This window comes from Rattus norvegicus, chromosome 10 (assembly GCF_036323735.1).
Source record: "Rattus norvegicus strain BN/NHsdMcwi chromosome 10, GRCr8, whole genome shotgun sequence".
NCBI classification, from domain to species: domain Eukaryota; kingdom Metazoa; phylum Chordata; class Mammalia; order Rodentia; family Muridae; genus Rattus; species Rattus norvegicus.
The window spans coordinates 15,514,757-15,536,339 of NC_086028.1; the positions used below are offsets into that span (position 1 = coordinate 15,514,757).

Sequence of the window (21,583 nt, forward strand, 5' to 3'; positions counted from 1 at the left end):
GATATCATACAGCTTGTCTTCCTGTTCAGTTTAGCTTTTGGCTAAGCCACTTGAAAAGGCTGAGGCCTGCAGAGGCCATCTAGGGCTCTGCACAGCACCCCACTTTTTTTTTTTTTTTTTGGTTCTTTTTTTCGGAGCTGGGGACCGAACCCAGGGCCTTGCGCTTCCTAGGCAAGCGCTCTACTACTGAGCTAAATCCCCAAGCCCCACAGCACCCCACTTAGCTGTTCCTCCAGGACAGGGCTCTGCCCTCAGCCCCATAAGCCCTCCCCGATGTCCTCTGAGGACACCATGGAAGCTGCACTAATTCCACTTCCTCATCTGTAGAGTGTTGACGGTATCCGCCTCTTAGTTATTGAGCAGCAAGAGCCTCAGGAGACTTAACCTAGGACCGAGGCCAAGCGGGGAGTGTTTCCCCAGGCCAGGATCTCAGAAGTACTCATCAGAGGCTCCCATACTAGGGACTAGCTGCAGGTGGACCTGGGATCAGCTCCATGAAGAGTACCATGTCCTCCAGAAAACCCACCTGTAAAAGCTCTGCCTCCCACGTCTCTGTTCTGAACTCAGCCTCATGCAGCACAGTCTGCTCCTGAGAAACAAATCTCCCCTTGAATTTATTTGATTAATTTTTTTAAAGGTTTTTTTATGTGTGTGGATGTTTTGCCTACATGTCTGTCTGTGAACCACTCGGGTGCAATGTCAGGGGAGGCCAGAAGAGGGTGTTGGATTCTCTGGAACTGGATTTATAGACAGTTGTGAGCTGCCATGTAGGTACCAGGAATCAAACCCAGATCCTCTGCAAGAGCAGCCAATGCTCTTACCTGCTAAACTATCTCTCCAATGCCTTCTTCTTCTTCTTCTTCTTCTTCTTTTTTTTTTTCTTTTTTTCGGAGCTGGGGACCAAACCCAGGGCCTTGTGCTCGCTAGGCAAGCGCTCTACCGCTGAGCTAAATCCCCAACCCCCAATGCCTTCTTCTAAAGTGCGTGTGAGCGCATGCGCGAGTGCGTGCGTGCGTGCGTGCGTGCGTGCGTGTGTGTGTGTGTGTGTGTGTGTTGGAAGACAGAGGACTTCAGGTGTCATCCTTAGGAACACTGCCCATTTCTTTTGAAGCTCATTGACTAGGCTACCCTGCTGGCCAGCAAGTACCAAGGATCCTCCTGTTTCTACTTCCCCAATGCTGGGATTACAAGCGTGTGCCCCCATGCCTAACATTTTATGTAGGATTTGTATCCAGGTCCCCATGTTTGCTAAGGCAAGCATGTTCCTGACTAAGCTGTTTCCCTGGCACCATTCATATACCTTAAGTTGGTATTGGACACACTGTACACCCAAGAATAACCTTGAACTCACGATTCTCCTACCTCCCCCTCCCAAGTGTTTGGGATGCATGTATGAAACACCACACCCAGCTCCTGTTGTAAACTGTAGCTCCCCTCCCGGCTCCTCATAACTATTTTGCTTGCACACAGGCAAGTAGCCTCTGATCAACCAGTTAGAGTTCTCTGGTCGTGCCTGGCAGCCAACCAGCCTGTGAGTGGATGGGGTGGCATCAGGTAAGAACAAGTTCTCTGCAGGATTCTGCTTAGTGAGGTGGAGGATGCATGTGGTCTGAGTGGCTTTGGGCAGTGCCAGGCCTCAAGCCACACTCACCTGTGCACCAGCTGGAGGTTTTCTTGCCTCAGCCGGCCGTGCTGCTCCCCGGCAGCTGCACTGTCCTTCTCCAGCTCTGACACCCGTCTCTCCAGGAAGATGACCTAGGTAAAGAGACGACTACCTGAGGAACAAGCTGGAAGACGCAAACGCTGTGCCTGCAAGGGAACATCTGGGAGGCAGCATGGGATTTCCATACTGAAGTCGGGTCATCGCTAGAGACTATCTCATAAATCCAGAGCAATGCAGCTTCCACAGGGTCACAGACAACTCAGCAGAGCAAGGGCAGATGTCACTGGGGAATTCAAGCCCTAGCGGCCTCATGGCTTGTGCATGGGACCATGAGGCCCACCCAGACACACATTCACAGGAGAGACTCAACCGCCAGACAAAACACATGGAGGAGGCTTAGATGTTGGGGACAATAGGGACAGAAAGGGCCATGTCTCAGTCTTCTCCTCCTTCAGGAGAGAAGATACTACAAGAAGAAATGGAGAGGAGCAGAGGAAGGATTTAGCCTCAGAACACAGGGAGCCCTGAGGATGCTATGGAGAAAGAATATAGCAGAGGCGAGGCCGGGTACAGTAACGATGAAGCAGGGTGGAGAAGAGGCCCGGCAGAAGCAAACCAGAGGAGTCAAGGCAGGCATGGCTGGGAGGGCGCCCAGCTAAGGAGGCACAGGTGAATGCACAGTGGAGTACAGTCCTGAGGTGCCGGGGAGGACAGTGCTGGGCACCGTCACTGGGAAGGAACAGAAGGAACCAGGTAGAGTTGTTGCTGCCACCCTTATCAGTCTGACATGGGCCCTTGGCAAAGGGGCATGACCACGGTGCGGCACCTGGCCAGGTGGTGGCAATGTACACAAGGCAAGCCCATGGTAGTTATCGCTCTGTGGTGTTTAAAGTGAAAATGGCCCCAAAGGACTCGTGTATTTAAATGGCTGCTGTAATGGCTATTCTTGGTTGTCAGCTTGATATATCTGGAGCTGACTAAAACCCCAGCAGCTGAGTACACCTGTGAGTCCCAACCTAGGAGGGTGTGAGCCACTTAAGTGAGAGATTAACTGTAAAGAATGGAATCCTGTGCCTTGGGGTGGAAATGGTGGGAGGACCCTAATGAAGCTGAGAACTTGGAACCCAGATTCTCAAGGGTTTATCTCACCTGAGGAGGTCATCTCCCCACCCTCAGCAGAAGATGCATTCCAACAACCTGAAATACTGCCTTTTTCACCTTTGACTGTGGAAATCAATCCTTCATTGTCTGCTAAACTAGCAGTGGCTTTCTCTGGAGGAGATGTCAGGCACACAATATTGATGTTCTTCAGGGCTGACCAATGGTTGCCTCTAGACCCATAACCAGACCTAAGGCTAGGCAGGCTCCTAGGGGGGAGCTCGGAGAGTCCATGAGGAGGTGCACTACACTGACGAGCTTAATGACTTTGCTAATTCATTCAAGCAGAAGTCTGGAGAATATGTGTGGGAGTGGATTTTAAGGGTGTGGGTTAACGGTGGAAGGAACATAGAACTGGATCATGCTGAGTGTACTGATGTGGGGCCCACTGAATGAAGAGTCTAGGTTTTGTAAGGAAGCTTGTACAGTTTTGTTTTTAAAAGTGTCAAACGTTTGTTTGAATGGTCGGCTCACACATTTGTCAAAAGATGGCCTACTGAAAAGGAATTGGAGATTCATGATATCCCTTGGCTTAGTGTTGATGAGGGGAGTGTAAGGCTCAGGGAAGACGCCGTGCTAGAGTGGGCACTGTCCCAGAAGACTCGCCCTTCACTAACAGTGTGAGACAACGACTGCTGAGAGGGCGCCGCCCACCGGAAGAGCTCTGCACCTCGGTCTGGAAGAATCAGTGCAATGGGTTTAACTGGGCCCAGAAGCAGCAGGGCCAGGTGGCCCCACTGACTTGCCAACGGGGAGGGATTTACTTATTGTAATGGGCAGCACGGGCAGCGTGAATTTGACGGTGGCATGACTCGTATGGACCTTTGGTACCGGCTAATCAATCATAGTGTCCCAGGCATGACACAGATAGGAAGCCGACTGCATTTTTGTTAGCTCTGTATAAGCGGAAACATTCTAAAGCAAATGAAGAAAGACAACACTGGGTCATGGCAAAAGGGACTCTAGGCCTGTGATCCAATTCCAGGCTTGAGCCAGCTTGCAGACCCAGAAATCCCTTGAATGAAGGGATGGCCAGGTTCCCCTGAGGAGGGACCTTAATAAAATACCTAAGGCTAACCTTTCCTCAGTTCATCCCCATAGGTACCTGTGCTGAGGCCATTTATAAGGTTAACTGTACGCTGGGGGAAAGGAAATCAGACTTTTCCAGGTCTATCAGTTCTGAATTGATGCTGATTCTAGGAATCCCCAAGAAACATTGTGGCCCTCCATTTAGATGGGGGAATCTGCTGAAGTCTGATTTATAGTAGGTCTGGGGGTGGGAGGTCCCTGAACTCATTCTGTGGCCATTATAATTGGGATAGATATACTTAGGAGTAGAATTCTCATGTTGGTCACTTGACCTGTGGAGTGAGGGCTGTTACAGTTAGAAAGGCTGAATGGAAGTCTTTAGAGTCTGCTTCTGCTAGGGTGCATAGTGAGTACCTGGATCCACCAGACCCCGATGCCCTTAAGCCAACAGGCTGATACAGAAGAACAGTGTTAGGAGGGGCAGTTAACCATACTTCCAAGGGAAACTGGACTGCTTTTCCACAATGGCAGTAAGGAGAGTATGTGTGGAGTGCAGGAGACTCCTTTAGGCCATCCCTTGGTGCTACTGTGCCCTGTTATTAAAGCCCATCAGAAACAATGGCCTAACCCAGGCAGGATAACAAAGAGACCCTTCAGGAATGACAGTATGGGTCACACTCCTCCAGGAAAAGGGCCAAGACCGGCTGACATGCTTGCTGAAGGTGGAGGAAGTGCAGAATGGGTTGTAGAAGAAAGTAGTTTGGAACCATGTGACCAGTTGCAAAGACACAGATCATAATAATTAACAAGAGTGTTTCTGTCCTATTTTGTTATGAATATGTTTGTTGGGTTTTTTTGCTTTGTTTTGTTTTCTTGGAGCTGAGGACTGAACACAGGGCCTTGTACTTGCTAGGCAAGCGCTCTACCACTGAGCTAAATCCCCAACCCCTTGTTACGAATATGTTTACACAGATATTTCTGTTTTTTTCCCTCAATTTCGCTGTCATGGCTATCATACTTAAATTTGAGATATAAAGGTATGTCTCTATTTGGGATTGTATGTGGGATTGTTTTATGATGTTCGGTATGATTATGACCTGGGTATTGTTTTCATTCGACAATCAAACATGACATGAGGAGATATGATTGTCAAGTGACAAGCTGGAAAATTGTCATGGCTATTCTTGGTTATCAACTTAACTAAATCTGAAATTAAATAAAACCCAAGTGGCTAAGTATACCTATGAGGAATTTTCCCCGCAAGACAGATTTTCTCTGTTATAGCCCTGGCTGTCCTGGAACACAATCTGTAGACCAGGCTGGCCTCAAACTCAGAGATCCACCTGCCTCTGCCTCTCGAGCCCTACAGAGAGATGTTTTTCTTTTATTTTGGTTGTGAAGTGTAGCCTTTAATGGCTGAGCCATCTCTCCAGCCCGAGGGAATTTTTTCTAAATTAAATAATTTGAAGTGGGAAGACCACCTTTAATTTGGGCCACACCTGCTGGCAGCTTAGAGAGAGGACATAGAAGGAAGAGGCTTGCTCTTTGCCTGCCTGCTCTCCTCTCACTCGCGAGTCCATTCCTTCACTGGCATTAGAGCCCTGCTCCCCTTTTTCTGGATTCTGGCATATGCTAAAGAGCAGGTGAGACATCCTGCCTGCGGACTGAACAACGACTAGATTCTTTGGCCCTTCCATTGCTACATGGTCACTGTTAGATAAGCTGGACCACAGCCTGTAAGCTATTCTAACACCACCCCCCCACTGAGTGTGTGTGTGTGTGTGTGTGTCTGTCTGTCTGTCTGCACGCACACATAATGTGTGTATATAATACATAGACTCATTCTGTAAGTTCTTTTCCCCTAAAAACCCTGACTAATACAGCTAGAGGTGGTCTCAGTTGATGAGACTGGAAATGATTAGAAAGTGTGCTCTTTTTGGAGGAAGTATGTCACTAGAGTGAGACTCTGAGGTTTCAAAAGCCCCCACCCTTTCCAGTGTTCTCTGTGCCTCGTGGCTGTGTCTTACAGTGTGAGCTGTAAGCCGCTACTCTAATGCCGTGATGCCTGCCTGCTGCCATGATGGACGTCTATCCCCGAATTGTAAATCCCAAGTTATACCTTTCTTCTCTAAGGTGCCTTGGTCATGGTGTCATAGCACAGTAATAGTGTCGTGTGTGTGTGTGTGTGTGTGTGTGTGTGTCTGTCTGTCTGTCTGTCTGTGTCTGTCTGTGTGTCTGTCAGTAGTCTGTCTGAGGGAGGCCATTGAAAGAAGCTGTGAAAGTGAAGACTGGATTTTGTTAGAGACCCCAAGATACTGGAGACGCCAGAGCTGTGAGATGTCTGCCAGGGAGAGCTGCACACAGGGAGAGAGAAGTGTGCTACAGTCAGCAAAGCTGGGAAGGTGGAGCCACCCTTTGACACTGGACATGGAGCGACAAGATCTGAAGTTTGCCCTGTTACGTTTTGGTCTTGCTTTGGCTCAGTATTTCCAGTGTGCCCCCATCCTCTCTTCAGAAATGGAATGTATTCTGTGCAGTACATGCTGGAAGCGTGTAATTTCCTTTTTGAGTTTACTTATAGTTACAATTAAGAGATTACCTTGACACTCAGAGATTTAGGACTTTTAAACTATGCTGAGGCCGTGAGAGATCCTGGACATTTGAGGATGTACTACATATGTATGTATTATGAGATGGCCGCAAAACTCTGGGGCTAAGGAGGGAAACGCAGTGGCTGAAATGAGAATGGCCCCCATAGGCATGTATGTTTGAATGGTCAGTCCTGAGCTAAAGGGAGTGTTTGGGACGCAAGAGGAAGTGTGGTCTTGTTGGAGGAAATGTGTCACTGGACCACTTCCCCATCATTCCTAGTTAGCTCACTCTGCCTCCTGATTGTCTCTTAAGATGTGAGCTCTCAGCTGCTGCTCCAGTGCCATGCCAGCCTGCCTGCTGCCATGCTCCCGGCTGTGATGATCATGGACTCTACCCTCTGGAACTAAAAGCCCCAAGGAAAGCTCTGTAGTCAGCATGTGTCCTTGGAGCTCCCTAACATGACTCATATTTCCAGGCCCAATCTAGCACAGTCATTAATGGCAGTCTGGAGAGACGGTTCACTCTTGTTCTCCTATGACTGCCCCACATGTGTGTGCATTATTGTAACCTCACACATATACACACAATAAGAAAATATAATAAAATATTATGGCTTTTGTTTAGTTCTATTCATGGCTTGCTCTGCTCAAATCCTATGAAATGCCCCTTTTATAACATAAGCATTTGAGGGAATCAGGGCTGAAACAGAGGACCTAATTAGCTAGATGACACCACTGCCACTTCGACTGAGCTGTCCCAACAATATTCAACCGGGTGTGGGGGTGAGACCAGGTGTTGCCAAGCACCACCCACCACCTGACAGAGCACATGGGGACAGACAGGCCCTCAGCCCCTTTCACATTCTGGTGACACTGCCTTTCACCTCTTCTTAGCTCTCAGCATGTAGCACCTACCTTGTCAGCAATGTCCTCCTCTGGGCATTCCACAGGCTCTGGGGGAGGGTCCTCCAGGGCCTCCATAGTCAGAGTCCCCGACTGGTGCAGATACCTACAGAAAAGAACCAATAGCAGAGGGAAGAATGGGAAAAAACAAACAACGGGCTCTTCACGCAAGAGTACTTCCAAGTCTCTCTGAAAGGAAGAGGCCAGCATCAGGGAACACGCGACCTCACACCTCCTGGGGGACAGTGTTCTCCCAACCACTAAGGGGTGTCCCTGGGCCAGGCGCCTTTACCAAGAGGCTGGGAACAAGCAGATTGCCTTCTGTAGCCTGAGTCCTCCCTGCACCCTTTGGAGCCTGACAGCACAACCCTGCCAGCTGAGGGGACCAACAGGGTACTTTGGACCAGAGTGCAATAAAACACATCATTCCTCACCATGGTATGAAACAATATCAAATCCACAAGAGGTCCATCAAACATTAGTTCAGGAGCTTGGTCCTGTACAGTATACCTACATGTGTGAATTTTTTTTTTTTCAGATGAGGACCTTTTTTGCTTTTAACTTAACTTATAGTCTTCCTGCTTCAGCCCTATGACTGCGGTGGACCATTCTGCCAGCTTTACAAATATTTTGTTTCTTTCTGTTCTGAGACACATCTTGCCTCATAGATATTGGCTGGCTAGTCTGGAACTCAACGTGTAGACCATGCTGTCCTCAAATTCAGAGCTCTACCTGCCTCTGCTGGGATTAAATGTTCGCACCATCATACCCAGTTTCTACATTCTTTTTTTTTTTTTTTTTTTGGTTCTTTTTTTCGGAGCTGGGGACCGAACCCAGGGCCTTGCGCTTCCTAGGTAAGCGCTCTACCACTGAGCTAAATCCCCAGCCCCCAGTTTCTACATTCTTAACACTGGGTTTCTAGTGTGTTCTCTGTGGAACTGACAGTTAAGGGTCCTGAGGGTGCTGTGAACCTCACAAGTCACTCAGATCATACTGTGGGCCACAGGTAGAGCTTGGTTTAGTTGAACTAGGTAAGAACCAAGTACACAGCCCTCTAGGGCACCAATGCCAGTGGACAAGAATGCTGACTAGCTGGGTCCAGACACCAGCCCGGTAGTCTCATGACACCTTGTGATGCTCTTGGCAGGGGCCACTTCTCAGGTGCAGGTGCCTGGGCAGAGATTCAGCAAATGGACACTTGCTTGTGGTGCAGACTGACTTGTTTAGCTGGAAAGGCTAATTTAGCAGCAACTAACAGACCCTTCGGGGCGTTTGTATAGAAGTAGTGGCAAGGGTGTGTGCTCAGTTTGTCCCACACTTGAGGCCAGGCTCTAAACCTGACAGCCTCACACTCAGATCTATGTGACCTGATGAAGCAATCAAGCTCAACGAGCCCACTCTTATGAAACGGGGTGAAATCTGCAAGCAAGTAAGGGGTTTTAGTGAGGTTTCAACAGGTACTTTACAGACAGCTTAGGGAAGGAGGCGACAGACTGAGGATTCAGCTGTGGCTGTTTGGCCTTATCAGTGAATGAGGCTGTTTCCTTTCTCACTGACTGAGCTTGTACATTTCCTTTTTCCCTCATGAATGTTTTACCAGGAAAGGAAGCAAGCTCCTGTGCTCTGAAATTATAACCCATGCAGCACCCCGGGAGACTCGCTTACTTCCAGAGTCTGCTCTAGTGTGTTCTCAGAGCCTTAAAGGTGCCGACCAACAGTAAGTTCTCAGTCAGTCACTGCTCTTGAACAGGACCTTGCCCTCATGGTGATGCCACGCCCAGGACAAGGAACTGCCCACCCTACACCCTAGAGGACACTCTGGGCAAGGGCCAAGGCCTGGGCCTATCTCAGGATCCATGAACAGGCTGCCCCATGTACCCAGCATGTGGCCCTCTCGCTGAAGCTGAGGTTGTCAGGCATAGGAGTGTGGCTTATTTAATCCCCAGCAAGAAGAACGATTCTTCCTTCACCAACTTCCACTCAAGAGCCCCTAGGAGACGGGCATGAGGCTCTGGGACTCCTGCATTTTGCCCAAAGAGGTAAAAGTAAATCTCTGCTGTGAACCCCACTGGGCCAGCTCTGTCAGATGCCAAGGAGAGGTCCTCATCCACTTCCACAGACAGGGACAGGGGGAAGAGACAGGTCAGAGCCCGAGCTGCACACTGCAAAACACCCATCTTAGCCACAATACATAAAGGGCTGGGCGGTCTGCAAATGAATTACATGGCAGCCATCTGTGCTTCCTGAGAATTCTGAGGCAGAATTAAGGGCACAATGGCTTATAAATCTGCATCTGTGCTTTGGCATTCTGCAGGTACACTACAGGGTGTAGTTCTTACTCACAAATTAACTATGAACGTGGAGGCCGAGTTTTGTTGTAATGAATATGAATCCATCTGACAAGAAATCTAAACTCTGGGACTATTTCAAAGGATCAGGCTTCACTGCCACCCTCCGCAGGCCGTGCGAGTGCTGACTCTTCGTGCTGTTGGGCACTGTGTCTAGAGAAAATCAAACAGCTGCCCTGGCCCTGGGACTTAGCAAGGGAGGCCGAGCTCATGTGGCAGTTCTTCCAGGCAGTTTGCTCAGGACAATGCGAGCAGGGTGACCAGCCATTCCTTGCCTAACTGTAAGGACAGCCGGGTGGCTGTGGCATTACTACAGCACAGTCCTTCTTCAAGAGGTAATGACCAGAGGAGGTCAGGTGTAGGTACTGCCTGTCTCTCCAAGCTGCCAGGAGGCACTGCTCCCAGATGAGGGGTATGAAGGCACAGCAAGACAATTCTACCGGAAATGCAGTGGCCAACGGAGCGTCCAGGTCAATAGGTCCATCTTCGCTTTGCTCCTCATAGTTAAAAGAGAAAGAGGCCTTGCAACAAGACTCATGAAATTTATTATCTTTTTGTTTCCTTTCCTTTTTCTTTGTTTTGAATGATTTGGGGGATGGACCTAAGGCCCACATGCATTAGGCATGCACGTTATCACTGAGCTATGGTCCCAGAATTTTTGTAAAAGTTTGAAATCGCTAAGTTGAATCTCCTGCCTCAACCTCCCAAGTAGCTGTGATTACAGGCCTGTAGCAACAGAACAACTAGAATTCTGGTCTTCTGAAGCAAAGACAACATCTTAAAAGTTTCCAGAGAGAGAAAAACCATAAACAAACGAGTTGTTAGACTTAGTAGCAACTCGAGTTACTAAAGGCTATGACTAATGATTCCAGAAAAATCTAAGAAAAACCATAATCTTAACCCAAATCAACCAAAGAACGCTCCCACTCAAGGTCTCATGCTTTACCTCCAGGGCCTCCCTTCTCAGGAAGCCACAGGAAGACACAAAACAAAAAGAAGAAAGGCTGGGGCAGGGAGCTGCATACCTCAATGTCTAAAACAAATTCACAAGGTGTGGGGAGACACACCAGGACCCTGGTGTGAAACCAGGAGATTTCCTGTAGACACAGAAGGGAATGCTCCCCATGGCCGCACGAGAAGGCTGGCCAGTGGAGACTGGACGACTGAAGACAACAGATCAGCACAGGGGTGACCATGGACTCAGCAGAAGCAGCAACTTGTTTTAGAAGGAACCATGTGCTACCTGGGCCTCGCCTTGAGAAGGGTGTCAGAGTCTGAGACGCTGAACAAGGACGTCCGTGAGGACTGTCCAGGAGCCAATTATCCGGCAGAAGCACAGCTCACCTTCTACAGCAGGAAATGACAGCAGCCAACCCCAAAACAAAACGAGACTCTAGCAAGAGCCAGCAGCAAGGTGGTGGTGCACACCTTTAATCCGAGTACTTGGGAGGCAGAGGCAGGTGGGTCTCTTGAGTTTGAGGCCAGCCTGGTCTACAGAGTGAGTTCCAGGACAGCCAGAACTACACAGAGAAACCCTGTCCCAAAAAGCAAACAAAACAAAACAAAACTCCCACAAAAACACCAGAACAACCTCCTTCCCCACAAAAACAAAAACCAAGGCGCTAGCAAGTCCTATTCCCCACCCTCTCTCCTCTCTGTGTGAGCCACTGGGCTGGCAAGACCACAGGCTGGGCAGGCGGCCACAGAGCCAGCTCTGAGAGGCTGCCTCCTATAGCAGACACAGGGAGCCTGCTGCCCAGTCCAGCCTTCACAGGGAGTGTGTAAGGGCAGAGAACAGGAGGAGCTGCTATGAGCCCCAGGTCCATATCCAAACCCACAGCCCTAGAAATCCTTTCTACAACCACTCCCCTTAATTGCTTTCTATCCCGAACCATGAAATGTAACTTGAAAGTCTGAATTAAAAGACAAAACCAAACCTAGAAAAGAGTATTTTCTAAAATGTTGTTCAGAGACTATGACTATGAGTATATTTCACAAGATTTTCAGCAAATGATCGAGGCTCTGCCTACCTTGCCACCTTCCTGCTGGAGAGCCGCTTGGCTGGGCTGTGCAAAAAACCAAACAAACAGGAAAACAGTGTCAGGGAACAGACCGAAGGACAGGAGGAAGCAGGAAGCTTGGGCTGGGGAGATAGCAGGCACAGGCATGCAGCCCCTTGCCCCCGGCAAGCTGCATGCACAGAATACCCACTCTGCATGGCAGAGGACATGCACCGCACCTTTGGTAAAGGGTCTCACTAAATCCTAGCCCCTAAGCCCTCAAAAGAAACCAAGCCCAATGCCGAGACTACAGCTGACTACACCTGGGCCCACATCACCAGCCACTGTCATGTCCCCAAGTGCTTCTGAAGCCATTATTCCGATTGACTGGCTATCACACAGGTCCTCCTATGATAGGAGAGTGTGTAGTCATTTTGACTTGGGTCCTGAAACTTCACACTGCAAATATCTATAGGGTGGGGATTTAGAAACTCTTCCTGGCAATCCCAGAGCAATAACAGGGGCCACCTACAGCAGCAAGAACAGGCTAAACATGCCTCTTCTGACTCTGAGCCAATCAAAGCACAGCCTCCCTTCTGAAGCTGTGGGTGTGTGTTCAGGCACAAGAACCACCTCTTTCAAGGGCCAGGCAGGTGGTCTACCTGGAGAGGTGCACACTGCTCAAGTCATCCCTTTATCAATTCAGCTGGCTTCAGAATCAACCTTTGTGGTGGCTCTGGGACCTACACAGCTGGGATACATTTTCATTTGTGATGCTATATTCTGCCAACAGAGGTCACTGAAGAGACAATGACAGCATGGCGCCTACAGATGGCTCAGCTGTGCCACTTTGACAGAGCTGCAGACAGCTGAAGGGGTGGGTAGTGGGATTTGGACCCCTTGGGTGCTGCTCGCTATTCCTGCTCCTTATAATTCTTGTCACTGCACTGGTAGGCAACTTGTGCACCTACCCTCACGACTCGGTCCCTGAGCAGCTACTGTTTGGCTCCCTCTCCTGACTGGACTCTTGACTAGCACTGTACAAATCTGCTTTTACCTTACAATCATGGACACTCCTTGAACAATTAGAACAGATTGCTCTGTGAAACTATCAGCCTCTGGACCAGCAAAGTCCGCAACAGTTCACAATTTTCAAAATATACCTCTGAGTCAATCAGACAGACTGCTTGATTCTATAAAATGGATCGTTTTGAACGATGCCCCCGGTACCTGAAGAACACAGCAGCTACAGGAGTGCTATGTGGCCCCTTCCTGCTATGTGGTAAGTTCATGAAGTGTATCCTGAGGCAATCCATGAAGGCCAGGAGACACAATTCGGCCTTTCAAAAGTATTTGGGGGGGTTGGGGATTTAGCTCAGTGGTAGAGCGCTTGCCTAGGAAGCGCAAGGCCCTGGGTTCGGTCCCCAGCTCTGAAAAAAAGAACCAAAAAAAAAAAAAAAAAAGTATTTGGGTACTAGTCTTAACTGTGTCCTATCTAACGTTAAAGTCACTCTACATGTACAGAGCCTTTACCCGTGAGAGGTCCCCTAGTCATACTGAGCCACATACTAGTCTGAACCTGCCCCACAAAGCCTAACTGGTATGATCACCATCTTCGAGACAGGTTTTCAGCACTGAAAACATCTTCAGTGACTCAGACAACACACATATCTTCTCTCACAACATATCTGTAACTCAAACCCACTCATCAATGGTAGGATGGTTCAGCCTCAGAAGAAGACGGCGGGCTCCTCATAGCACTGAACACATGGCAGGGGCAAGCCTGTGTGCTCTACACTGAGAAATGGAAGGGTTTCTGGAATCACCAGAGACCAGACTTTCTTTTTCAAGTCTTGTCAAAACATGCCCTCAAAGAATACTACTGGCTTTGGGACCAGGACCGCACCAGGTTCCCTCTGATCTTTCCAAATGGCTAAAGGCCTCTAGTTCTGTGATGCTGCCCAGAACACAGGAAAAAAGCTAACATGTCACAGGTACCATGATGGGAGCTGGAACAGGGCAGAGGTGCAGATCCAGTCTGGCTAAAGCCCTACAATGGTGGGGCAGACAAGGGGCAGCCTCTACTAGACCACCAAGCATGCTCCACTCCCGGGACGGTCTGCCTTTCTGCCATAACAGCGGTGTCCAACCAGAGCCTGTGTGGTCACTTGCCACCTGTACTTAGCAGCAGATGCGATTGGTAGCATCACATGCAGCCCTTCTCTTCTCCAGACCCTTCTTCTAAAAGTCCCCTAGCCAGGGACATGTCCCTCTTCACACTGAGCCAACGACATCTGGTGAATGTTGAGGTGAACTAAGAACCCAAAGATGTTTCCTGAGTTTGTGAAGTTGCAAGGAGCCAGCGAGGGGAACTTGGCTAGAATGCTGGTTCTGCTGGAACCTGTCACAGAGACAGAGGGACAGAGAGGAGAAAAGCACCGGAGACAGGCCGAGGAGCAGCAGGCATGAGGGTCAGAGCAAAGTAGCAATGCTAAGTACCTCCGACTTTCAATGTACATCTACCCAACACAACACCAGGCCTCCAGAGCACAAGTGAGCATGACTAAACCAGCATTCTAGAAAAAGAACTACTCACGAATTGTGTTCTGTTTTTTCAAAACAAGGGTATCTCTGTATAGCCCTGGCTGTTCCGGAACTCACTCTGTAGACCAGACTGGCCTCAAACTCAGAGATCTGCCTGCCTCTGCTGGATTAAAAATGTATGCCACCACTGCCCAGCAATAAATTTTATTTTAAAAACCCATCTTTAAATTCCCCAGCTCTGGTTCCTGTGACTCATTTTGGTAAATGCTGGATTATCCTCTTTTGCAGACTGTTTCCTCCTACGGGGACAGCAGCCAGGAAGGTTGCCACATGCATAATGGTGAAGGGACATACACACCAAGCTAGATCAAGGCATGCAGGGATGGCTGGGCTGCAGGAAGAGTCCCACTGTCGGAGTGCCTTGCTAGAAGAGGTGACCAGAGCAGGGGCACCTTAGACTACACCCAAGAATGAAACACTGCAGTGGGAGTCTCCTGTCAGCACAGTAGACTAGGTCCTACATGTTACCTATTCATCTCAAGGTCAGTCAGGCGGGCAGAAAGATCTTCAAGGCGATTGATCTGTTTGTGGCACTGGCTACAGTAAAACTCAAAGGCCTCGTCAGTGAGGACGGTGCACAGCTTTGAGGCAAGAGGGTTGGAGCTAGAAAGACAGAGGACCAGTCAGGAGAGAGGAGGTCCGGTTAGGTTATCTTTGCCAGGCATGAGGGAAGAGGTGTGAAAGGCACAAGTCAGAAGCATAGGGAGAAAATGAACTGTCCGAGGGGCTGTCTGTGCTCTTGGGACAACCATGAGCTGTCCTCACATCACCCTGAGGAGCCTGGACACCCACCAACTGTACACATCCCCACTGCTGGGCAGTGCACAAAACCAGGCAATGAGAGGTAAAGCACAAAACTCCACTTAACAGGAAGTAAATGTATCCACAGCCTCCTCCCCTGTGGAGGTCACCTGAATGTGACATACAAGTGTGTCTCAAGGGGAATTTATTTGCTGGGTTTTTGTTGTTATTTTGAGATGATATTACTGTCTCAAGCAAACAAACAAATGGTGCACTGGCAGACTCGTGCTTTTGAGAACTGGGCTAACTTGGGATTCTGTCAACTTCTGGGGATGCTGGCTGTACTCCCATGATTCCAATTCAACAAGCTTGTAGTGCACGGTCATAATGCATCTATTCAGGGCACTGAAGTCAAGTGGGCATTCCTACCCTCATTCCTACGGTAGGACCCACAGACTATGAAGCTATTCTGGAAACTCGATTTAAAGAATGATAGAAAGGAATACATAAAATGTAGCATGGAAATTACAATTTAGATTGAAAACACCAGGTAGGAGATGGGGCAAACTTCACAGACAGAGGGCCTGCCACATGGATGCAGAAATGCCAAATTCTGGAGTAAGCCCACTACTTCCAACTCAAAGTCCCTGGGACTCCCTGCAGGAGGACTGAGTACCCAGGATGCACTCAGAGAGCTGCTTCACAGTCAGCGCACTTCCGAGGTGGCATATGAGCAGGAGGGCCAAGGTGCAGCTTACAGAGAGCCCTCCCAGCACTGGTGCTACAATATGTGCTGCTGTGGTAACCGAGCTGAAGCAGACACAAAAGCAGTGCAAACTCAGGAACATGAAAGCAAACAGGAGATGCTGGCAATATGGAAGAGCGGCCAGGCCAGGCCCAGACCCCACTGAAAGGCAGCGGTTCCCTCGGATGGAATGCTCAAGAGGGACTCGCTGGGTCTTCAGACAAACCAGGCAGAGTCTAGTGAGCGTGTATGTCAATGTCCTGAGGCACAACTTAAGAGAAAGTGAGCATCTTCATCTTGCCTACTAGGCATCAGAACTTGGTTTACTTAAAGCTAGAACTTTTCAGAAAAATTTGGGTGGTATTATTAGCATGTGTCAGAGCCTGGCTGATGATTCTACAGTGTCCCTCAAAGACAGCCACAGGCCACGGAGTGATCAGTGACAAACAAGAGGGTCTCAGCTAGCCTTCCCTCTGGGACAGACTCAGAACTTCTCTGTGTGGTTTTAGCTACACAGCATTAGACAAAGCAAGCTTCCTGACCAGCACAGGACCCAAAGAAGAAGATTCCCCATTAGTAGGTTCTGAGAGGGAGTGGATCATGAACAGTGCAAGGTGTCACCTGGGAGTAAGAAAAGCAGGGTCTTCGCAGTCCAGCTCCCCGTTACAGAGCGTCTCCGGGGACAACTCTGCCTCACTGCCCTCACCATAATCTTCAAAATGTTCTTCACTGCCAATCACCATGACGACAGCTTGGCTGTGGGGGCGGGATCTACAAAAGACAGACAGAGGCGATTCTGAGTCACAGCCACAGACACCTGATGGGATGCATACTCTTTGGCAAGCCACAAGCCTGAGCCCCATCAACACAGAAGCCACACTGCTAAAACAGAACAGAAGCAGAAACAGGTGAGATCCACTTCCAAGGAGTGAGCTGCTACTTAAACTATTTAGTAACAGGTATGGAACTTCAATTCATAGGGGCTGCTGCTCACCTGGGATAAGGAAGACAGTAAGGTGACAAACCACGCTAAGCGCTGTCAGTAGAGTCAGAAGGGCCTATGCCTTCTGGCTCGGGCCACAGTGCTCCAACAGGGTTGTGGCTTTTAGTTTGACACCCATGAAACTCACATACGTGTCCAGTCTTAGCAGCTGGACACCACGTCAGTAAAACGGTAGATCACATGCTGTCACAGCTGCCCTTACCTGTGTAATCTCTTCATGGATCTACAAGGTCTAAAGAAATAGATGGGTGATGGTGGTATAAGCCTTTGATACCAGCACTTAGGAGACAAAGGCAGGTAGATCTCTGTGAGTTCGAGGCCAGCCTAGTCTAGAGCGTTCCAGGACAGCCGGGGCTACACAAACACAGAGAAATCTTCTCTCAAAAAACAAAACAAACAAAAACAAATATGAAACAAAAAATTTCACAGATAAACAATTAAGTTTTTCAGTAACTTCTTTTGGTAGTGTCAGGGCTAGAACCTAGGACTTGTGCACATGAAACAGTCAAACTTTTAAAGTGCTTGTTGTTATTATTGTTGTTTTGAGACAAGGTCTCACTATGTAGCTCTTGGCTGGCCTGCAACTCAAGATGTAACCCAGGCTGGCCTCAAACTCACGAAGATAGACCTGTCTCTACACCCCAAGTGCTGGAATTAAACATGTTTACCACCATACCTGTCAATTTTTAAGTTTTTTTCTATTTTTTTTCCAAGATTTATTTGTTATATATGAGTACACTCTCGCTGTCCTCAGACACACAAGAAGAAGGCATCGGAGCCCCATCACAAATGGTTGTGAGCCACCATGTGGTTGCTGGGAATTGAACTCAGGACCTCTGGAAGAGCAATCAGTGCTCTTAACCACTGAGCCATCTCTCCAGCCCCCAAATTTTAAGTTTTAAATGACATTTTTATTTATTATTTATTATGTCCATATGTGATTGATGTAGAGTGTCACAAAGATACGTGAATATTATGTCCTCCAGCTCTGACCTGAAGACTGTGGTAATGAACCAGGCATGGTGGTGCATTCCTTCAATCCCAGTATTTGGCAGGCAGAGGCAAGCAGATCTCTGTGAGTCCAAAGTCAGTCTACATAATGAGTTTTGGGACAGCCAGAGACACATAGTGAGACCCTGTTTAAACAAATGATTTTGTCATGTGGTAGTGATTATTTAACCCCAGCACTTGGGAGGGAGATGCAGGCAGATCTCTGAGTTCAAGGCCAGCCTGATGTTCACAGCAAGTTCCAGGACAGCTAGGCCTCCACAGAGAAACCCTGTCTCAAAAAACTAATAATAATAGTACTAGTAGTAACAGTGATAATATTCTAATTGTGCTAGTGGGTTGAGGACATAGCTCAGTTGTTAAGAGTGCTTCTGAATATGAGTATTAGCTTCTGGGGATGGAGAGATGGCTCAGAGTATTGACTGCAATTCTAGAGGGCCCACACAGCAGCTCACAATGTCTACAACTCTGGTTGCAGGGAATCCTATGTTTCTGGTCTTTGTAAGCACCTGTACTCACATGCACATACTGGCGAGCACTCATGCACATGTATGGGACGGACAGACGGACACACACACACACACACACACACACACACACTTTCAGATAATAAAAAAGATTTTTAAGTGCTTGTGTAGTATACACAAAGACTTGAATTTGATCTCCAATACTGTGTAAAACTGGTCCTGGTGGTGCCCAGCTATAATTTCATCCCTCAAAAGAGATCAGAAACACAGTATCACTGTTGAAGACATAGCAAGTTCAAGGCCAGCTTAGGATATTCAAGATCCTATTTAAAAAACAAAACTGTACTTACAAATGTCATAAGACTAAGTTAAGGTTTATTTATCTCTTATAACTTCTCTGTCTCTACAGTCGGTCATTAAGACATTAAATCCAGGAGAGTCCCAGCAGGAGAAGTGTCTATCTCACAAGTTGATGTCCGCTGGGTGGAAACCACACAGGTGCAGCTCCAGAGACAGCAGGATGCTACATACGGCTCAGACGGCACAGAATGGGGACTCCATAGGACACGCACACACATCCACACACAGAGCATGAGTACAGACCTGCCTGGGAGCAGCAGCAATGCACCATGGTCAGGCTCCTCCATGGTGTCCAGGCACTCTGAGGGCACCCCTGAGCCACCAGCACTGTCCACGTCCCCTTCAGGCTGTAGCTCAGGGTGCACCAGGGTGCTGGTGTCCTCATCTGTGAAGGTCTCACACTCACTATAGGTGCTCTCTGACCCCATGTATGCACTGTCCGTCACCTCGTTGGCCTAGGAGAGAAAACTGACAGTTAGCCTGGGCAGCTACAGAGGCCACATTGCAGAGAGGATATGATACCAGCGAAATTAACAACCATATCCCTCAACATCAACACTAGCTTATAAATCAGACTTGGGGTGTGCGTGCGTGCGTGCGTGCGTGCGTGCGTGCGTGTGTGTGTGTGTGTGTGTGTGTGTGTGCATGCGCGCACATAGACTAAACCCGGGGCCTCAGATGCTCTATGTGTTCTGCCATTTAGCTGTACCCTCAGCCTCTTATTTAAAAAAAAAAAAAAGACAAAACTATACATAGGTGGGCAACTTGTACTCCTGGCATGCAGACGATAACATGAGTTCAAGGCCAGCCTGGGCTTAATAGAAAAGTCTTGTCTCAGAAACCAGCAGTGGAGTCATTCTGCAATCAGCTGAATAATCACATCTAAAAATACAAAACATCCCAGAGTCACAGATGTTCCCAGGAGAACCACTTGTTTTGTGGCTTCTGGCCTGTTACTTTAGTCAAGGAACTAACAACAGTGTAAGGTTATACCATTTAAAATTAATCCTGCACCAGCTGGCGGGATGGATGGCTCAGTGAGGAAAGGCACCAGCCACCAAGCCTGATGGTCTGAGTTCAATCCCCAAGACGCACATGGGAGAAGGACACCTGACTCCCACAGAGTTCCCGACCCACACACACTGTGGCACACCCCTGCCATAAACACATACACAATTACTAAATGTGCTGGGTGGTGGTGGTGCATGCCTTTAATCCCAGTGCTGAGGAGGCAAAGGCAGGCAGATCTACATAATCCAACCTGGTTTAGAGTTCCAGAACAGCCAAGGCTACACAGAGAAACCCTCAAAACCCCAAATATAGAAACAAACAAACCCTGATAAAGATCAAATTAAAATATCACCAATGACGCCTATTTTCCATGTTTAGACGACTGCTGTTTTTGGTTCATCTTTGTATTTGTTTTGTTTTGAGATGGGTTTCTCTGTCTAGCCCTGGCTGACCTAGAACTTGCTCTGTAGACCAGGCTGTCCTACAACCTAGAAATCCACTTGCCTCTGCCTCACAAATGTGGGATTAAAGGCGTGAGCCACCATGTCCAGCCAGGCTTTGAAATGTGAAGTCAAGATCTAACTTCTAATGCTTATTAATCAGTATTCCAGCCAACTTTTATAGTTTGATATCTGTTTTTCCAAACTATCTCTGTTTTCCCCTTTCAGACACAGAACTCAGCACAGGGCCCAGCTTATAACAGGCAGTCAGAATTTAAATAATACCAATGAGCGTAAAAGTAAAGAGGGAAGAAAGACGGTTTCTACCTATAATTTTAAATACAATAAAGTCGCCAGTTAGGACAAGTCTGACATTTCATAATCAGAAGATTCTGAGGTTAACAAATTATAAACAGGATTTCAGAAAACTTGCAGTTCTAGCAGGAAGAAGATGCCCTTTGTCCCCAGGTCTAGTGTTCCAAGAAGTGTGAGGCCAACAGCGTCCACCTGAGCCTGCAAACCTCCTGGAAGACCTGGACCTCTAGGCTGACTTCTCAGAAGCCAGCTCTAATCTTGACCACCACTAACAGCATGTGACCTCAGACACATGACTCAAATCTGGAGCTTCAACCACAAATGGAGCTATAAATATTCATCATAAGGATCCCAGTGGATATAGGAGTCATCTTCATCATTCCTTCTCCCAGCAAGGAAAGAAACAAGACTGCAGAGATGGTATGACTCCAAAGGATACAAATCTATCAATATTAAGTAATGTGTATAAAGAAAGCAGCCATACTAAAATCTAAAAGAAGCCAGTCAATGATGGTACACATGTTTACTCCCAGCACTCAGAAGATAGACAGGTAGTCTCTCTGAGTCCAAGTCCAGCCTGGGCTACATAATTAGCTTTATGCTGCCAATGTGATATAGTGAGACACTGCGTTCACAAGAAAGTGACCTCTACAGGCTAGTTCTGTTTTGTCCATGAACCTACGCCACTCTCTCCTGTATGAGGCAGGCCAGAGCTCCATCCTGCAGAAGTCAGTTGAGAGAGGCTGGAACAGCAGGCTGGCACCTACACCTGTCAATGGTCTGGAATCGACAGGAGATGGTAGGCAAACTGGACACAAGACCTAGTATAGGCTCCTGATGGCCCATGAGGGGAGGCCCTTAGTCACTTACCCAGGCACTAAAACAAACAAACTAACTAACTAATTAACTAACTAACTAAAGACTAGGCATGGTTCTTTAGTAGTAAACAAAAACTTATACAAGAATATTGTAGACTGCTGCCCCTGGTCCACAAGCATGGCCTCATAAGAGACCCTGCCCAGCACCAAGCTGTAGATCTTACAGAACAGGAGCATGCAAAACCCATGAGATCCAACGTTTGAGCTGGACAAGGCCCCAGCACTAGCCCAGCAGGACCTCAGAGTAGGTTTTTGCTTATAGTAGAATGTGAACCCTGAGGTAGCTTTTTAAAATTTTAGACTCACGGGGTTGGGGATT

The 21,583-nt window shown here is 48.1% G+C and overlaps 1 protein-coding gene across 5 annotated transcripts in view; it reads right to left on the minus strand.

The window, feature by feature from the left end:
• Positions 1 to 21,583, minus strand: part of Rab11fip3 (RAB11 family interacting protein 3) — an 84,023-nt gene that overhangs the window by 7,606 nt on the left and 54,834 nt on the right. For 2 of the 5 annotated variants that reach the window (NM_001427085.1, XM_063268944.1), the window contains exons 4-9: positions 18,864 to 19,075; positions 16,404 to 16,553; positions 14,765 to 14,899; positions 11,723 to 11,758; positions 7,357 to 7,450; positions 1,652 to 1,755 (exon numbers count right to left, since the gene is read on the minus strand). In NM_001427085.1, coding sequence (NP_001414014.1) covers positions 1,652 to 1,755; positions 7,357 to 7,450; positions 11,723 to 11,758; positions 14,765 to 14,899; positions 16,404 to 16,553; positions 18,864 to 19,075 — 731 coding nt within the window. The remainder of the gene's footprint in view (positions 1 to 1,651; positions 1,756 to 7,356; positions 7,451 to 11,722; positions 11,759 to 14,764; positions 14,900 to 16,403; positions 16,554 to 18,863; positions 19,076 to 21,583) is intronic. The other 3 variants (XM_002727755.6, XM_063268945.1, XM_006246071.4) reach the window with 2 other exon arrangements.